Source organism: Habropoda laboriosa, unplaced genomic scaffold (assembly GCF_001263275.1).
Source record: "Habropoda laboriosa isolate 0110345459 unplaced genomic scaffold, ASM126327v1 scaffold204, whole genome shotgun sequence".
NCBI lineage: Eukaryota > Metazoa > Arthropoda > Insecta > Hymenoptera > Apidae > Habropoda > Habropoda laboriosa.
The window spans coordinates 561,427-567,180 of NW_017100385.1; the positions used below are offsets into that span (position 1 = coordinate 561,427).

At 35.5% G+C, this 5,754-nt stretch overlaps 1 protein-coding gene across 1 annotated transcript in view; it reads right to left on the reverse strand.

Annotated features, from left to right (window-relative positions):
* Positions 1-5,195, reverse strand: part of LOC108575051 (ras-like protein family member 10B) — a 19,278-nt gene extending 14,083 nt beyond the window's left edge. Inside the window, exon 1 of the mRNA XM_017937754.1 lies at positions 5,111-5,195. Coding sequence (XP_017793243.1) covers positions 5,111-5,180 — 70 coding nt within the window. The 5' untranslated portion in view covers positions 5,181-5,195. The remainder of the gene's footprint in view (positions 1-5,110) is intronic.
* Between the last annotated feature and the right edge of the window lie 559 nt (positions 5,196-5,754).

The following is a 5,754-nucleotide window of genomic DNA, read 5'->3' on the forward strand; positions in this document are numbered from 1 at the left end:
AATTTAATTATAAATGTTATAAATATTATTTTCACTAATATTTAGTAATAAATTTTTCCATAAAAGGGTAGCACAGGCACCCTTTGCAAGTTTCGTATTTTCTGAACGAGTAAAAGCTCCAGAAACAAGTTAATACCGAAATAATTATATTTTTGACGCTGTCGACTCGTTATCCACTGCTCCACAATAATCTGTATAAGCGATGCGATGAAATTCCATTATCGTTACGGAAGTTTCTTCGTAACAATAAGTTCCGTTTTAAAGGGAACAACCATGTCAAGAACATCTTCATCCCGTTACTTCTTAAGGTAATTAAGGGCAACTTACACCTACATAGTCCCGTAACATTTTCGAACAAGACTTGCAAAAAACATTTTTCGTACAAATTTTGCAATCCTTATAATTTGTATCGTACCTTTTGCAAAAATTATAATCAAATACAATGCAACATTCTTTACAATTTTTATTATAACTTTTGCAAAATTGATAGTAAAATACAATGCAGCAATCTTTATAATTTTTATCGTAACTTTTGCAAAAATTATAATCAAATACAGTACAATATTTCTGAAAATTGTGAGGTGGGTGAGGAACGTCGTTACACTGTTTTCACCTCAATTTATTAAAGTATAAGTGTATGGTCGGCGTACAATTGGTCCAGAAAATACAATCGTTTACTTTGTTAATTGTCCCGGCGGCAGCGGTTCGGCGGGTACGTCGCGATGGTCGGTAAAGGAACAAAGTGTCCGGAGGTGTAGGTGTACTGGGTTTTTATATTGTTAGGACAAGGAGACAGGAGTAGCGATAGATAAAGATAGAGGTGGAGAAAGTGATGGAAACGGAAAATTCGTTCGTCCTCGTGCGAACCTGGATGCCACATGTGCGCTTCTTAGGCTACTCGAGGACGAAGGCAAGTCTTAACCCGGGGAGAGACAAAAGAGCGGAAGCTAAAATCTGAAGGAGTTGGAAAAGAGAAGGTTCGCGTGGAAGAATAGAACGAGGTTCGGTAAGGGTTAGCTACGACGACGTACCCGCCACAATTGTTATCATAATTTTGTTGCACTAAAAAATGTGCTTTATATGAATGTAGTTTTAATTATAATTACAGAATTCCTTTCTGCGATGATAATGTTAAATATGCCTCTGTAGAAATGTGTCTTTGATGTTATTACTGATAAATTAATGTAATTTCATTCGATGAAATATTGAACTATTGAAATTTCATATTCCGAAATGTATGCTTTCCAGTTTTATCATTTGTATATAATGTTTATACCCTGAGATACGTTAATTTACATTTCAGTTTTATTTTACTATCATTATGATTAATTTGCTTAATATTGTATGCGCATTGCAGTTGGTTATCAATGGTCGATAGTAAAAGTGGAAATTAGACGAAGTTGATTTAATTCGTTGGTAGTTTAAGTCAAATGTAATTTTCACTAATTGCCCTATGCTCTTGAATTTGATACCACTTTCTAGGTGATCTCGCGGGTCGAATGCCTAAATTTAGGTGTCAATTTAAGGCTACCCCGGAAATTCAAGATTGATCGCCTTGAGAATTGATACACAGAACGCTTATACATCATAGCAATTTATCGCAGGTGAAACATAAATCATCCAAGTTTCGAGATAACGCGAACTTTGCTATAATCTGCTAAACGTATGTACCTAAGTTATCTAACATCGATAGTATGTATATATTGTCATTTAAAAAATTGTAAAATGGTAACAAACTGAGAAACGAGTTTTTCGTTTATTACTTTCTAATATTTCCTCAGTAAAATTTTTCATTTATTATTTTCCAATATCTCTCTAATGTTCTTCATCTATTATTTCCTCTGACAAAAAGGTACCTGAAGAATACACAAAAAAAAATGAGGAATACATGGAATATTACAAATGTTCACGCAGAAGAAGAATATAGTTTGCAATCTTTAAGAAAAACTTTAAACAATTAAACGTCAGATATATTAATACAGTTAAAATGATTTTAAAATAATCATAATGGCTGCCTCACATTTGCTGTCTTTCCACACGTACTCAACAGAGAACGACATTTCCCCGATGGTAATTATATCTCGCAGAATTTCCTCCACGTCCCGATAATAAATTTAGAATGTTCAGTTCTTCATCTGGCCGGCGGCGTAATCGACATTTGCGAAATTCGCTTTATCCCCGCAAAGAATATTCGATGAATCGAGCTCGAGTAACGAAGAGGACGTTCAATCGAACGATAATCGTGTGTTTCAACGCAAAAAAAAAAAAAAACTTTCCTTTCTCCACTTTCATGCCATTTTCCAGCTGGCAAAACTTTCTCCTTTTATTATTTTCAATTCGCAGGATACGAATTTAATTTTTTTTTTCACAAAGACGCGGTTTATCGGGCTCAAGGGCTCCTGCAAGCTCGCTTCTTTTGCCACAAAGAAATTTGTGATGGATCGATATTTTTCTTTCTCCATATTTTGCATTTGCTTTTTTGCCAATACAGGTTTTTCGACGATTACCAGGTGGAACTTTATTTCGATTGGCGGATCACTTTGAACGGTCCACAGTTTTCCGTATTTGGCAAGATTTTAATGAAAAAACTGACAGGGTGTAAAAACCTAGGGAAATTCGTGCTGACCGTTTGAAAGCAGATTCTTTGTGGATTGGTTTTTTTTTTTTTTTTAAATCAAATATCAATCGTGCATAAGTATCGCCGTAAGTTTTTTTAAGTTTTTGACTGTTCCAAGACTTCTTTTGTTAGAGCATGATTTTCAGATATTGTAGAACCTGATGAAAGAAGATACTGAATTTTCAGCACTATTGATAACAAAAATTCACTTAAAAAAAGTTCGTCTAAAGGTAATAAAATAGATTAGTTCATTCGGCACATTTATATCTTGCAATTTTGTCACGTTTGTGCATTTCGATAATTTAATACCGCGAACGTATGTACATGTTTGTGCTTCGTCCATTTGTTTGATTAAACTCGAGATTTGCACAGTTCTCCGTCAACGTTTTTGTCACAAACCACCGAATGAAGTTAACTGGATAGTTACTATTGAGAGAAATAGGTATTTATTAGAAGAACAAGGGAACTGAATTTCGTAATACGATTTCCTACGACGAGTCGTGAAGTTTTCCAAGCCACAAACTTATTTGCACACTTTGCTGTCACGTTCACGTTGCTGGTATATGAAATTTCCACGAAGATTGAATTTTCAGTAAATCTCGAGCAGGATGCAAGGTTACTCGCCCTTCTAATTAATTACTGACACTCCTCGCATTGGAAAAAATCTGCATTTCGTGATCATACCTTCTATTATACAAGCTTCTCATCAGATATATAGGTATTCGGCGCGAAATTAATTAGAAGAAAATTCCACGTGTTTATGGAATAATCGTAATCTTACTGTTAAAGCTCGTACTCGAATGTTTCTCGATCAAATTTTGTCATTTGAATGAACAGAAAACAGATGTTTCAACTAACGTTTAATACGAAGTAAAAATATTGATGTAAAAAGTCCGAACCTAACTAAAAATAGCCTAAGAACCTCTAAGTAATACTTAACCCTTTGCGCTCGAAGGCCCTTTTTTCTACAAGGAAGTAGCAGAAATTAATGTAATTTTTTAAAATTAATATTTTCATTAGAAGTCGGTTCTTTCAAACTATTTCACTGCTGAGATCTCTAAACATGTAGCGAACAATTCACGGAGGTCCATAGACCTGCTGTCTTGGAAAATATAATTCTTAGAGTTCCCTCTAATGGTAAATATAATGCCGGTTCTTAGTCGCCACTCGAGTGCAAAGGGTTAATAATACCTAACTAAATAGTCTTAACTTAACTAAAAATATTGATATAAAAATGGGAGAAATCCTAACCTAACCGTGAAAATCACTTCAATTACCACCAAATAACGTACAAATTTTAATCGTCCAAGCAATGTTCCACACGAAGTGAAAATATTTATATTAAAATGTACAATTTAAACAGATAACAAAATGTGGTGAAAAACCATTTTATTTGCCACCGTTTCACAGAAGTTATTTAGCACACCTGTTAATCAACATTTCAAGCATAAATATTGGTACGAATTTCTGATATTCTGATAGAAAATAAGTAGAATGAAATTCGAAGAAAAATATCTGCGTGAAATTTCGTAAATTTGTATAAAATCCTGTTACTACAGCCACGTGAATACTTGAAACTTTAACACACGACAAAACTGTTCGAAGTAAAAGAATCTTCACGTGTATCAATTATCATTATTCAGCATCTCAAGATCGAGGATTCAAACGAAAAATAAATTCATCGAAAAAACAAACCACCACGTGCCGTAACTAATAACATGCCTACAAGGCTTGCCTACTCTGAACAACGACACGAATCAAAAACGTTCACAATAAAACACTCAAATATCAAGCAACCAATAAATTATCTTGAAATAAAAAGAATCATCACTCAAGACAAACGAGAAACGCAAAACGCAAGCGAGCAATGAAATTACTTGAAATAAAAGGATTCGTCGCAAATCTTAGTTATCGTCACTTAAGGAAACTCATTCGGGAACAAGAACACAAATCGAAAACGTTCACTATAAAAATTCAAGAGTCGAAAGGTACGAATTACTGACAAGTAAAATCACTAGGCACCAGGCACGGTTTTCCCCTTTTTTTCTCGAGATCAAGATCGAAATCGAAAGAAAGAGGGAGTTTCTTGCAAAGCACGAGCAACCAATAAAGTTTCTTAAAATAAAGCAAACAAGGAACAACAACACAAATCAAAAACGTTCACTATAAAAATTCAAGAGTCGAAAGGTACGAATTACTGACAAGTAAAATCACTAGACACGAGGCACGGGTTTTCCCCTTTTTTTTTTTTCAAGATCGAAATCGAAAGACAGATTCGTGTAAAACACAGGCGACCGATAAAGTTACTTAAAATAAAGCAAACAAGGAACAACAACACATATCAAAAACGTTCACCAAAAATCCAAGAGTTGAAAGGTAAAAATGAACGACATGAAAAATCACTAGACACGAAGCACGGGTATTCCCCCTTCTTTTTTTTCTCGAGATCGAGATCAAGAGAGAGGAAGAGAGAGAGAGAGAGAGATTCATTACCCAGGAGCTGTTTACTGTCGTAAAGTATCGGTTTAGAGAACGAGTCATTCTCCCTCCTCGAGCGGTCCATCGAGGTGAACGCGCGACTTCCACGGGTCGAGGCATGAACGCGGACTGTTGCACCTGCGAGAATGAAGCCGAGTGCTCGGCTGAGCAGCTTCGCGGTCGAAGCTTGCAGCCCGACTGCCACCGGTGCCAACTCCAAGGAGCGATCAACGACGCTGATTGACGCGTGTGCTCCGCGGTCTCCGCCGCGTTTTAACGATCGTCGTAAAGCCAAACAAGGCGAAATCCTTTTATTAATAAACTCTTTAATTTCTTCGTAAAAAGTTTCTTGAAAAATTCTTCATCGCGTTTTTATACGGAAGACGTTCAGACGATGGAACATTCCCTTTTTCGAAGGAATCTACGATGTTTAAAAACTTATTATTATGAGCTGAAGCAAAAGGACTTTTGTGAAAAAAGAAATGAAAAGAAAAAATACACACACAGCCGTTCATAAGTATTGTATGACTTAAATTATATTTCTTCGACAAAGTTAGTACCAGCTGTCGGTAAAAATATACAGGGTGTTCATGCTGTTAGTTTTCAGCGTTTTTCTCGTAAGTGGTAGATTTGTGAGAAAAGTGGAAAAGGACAAAATT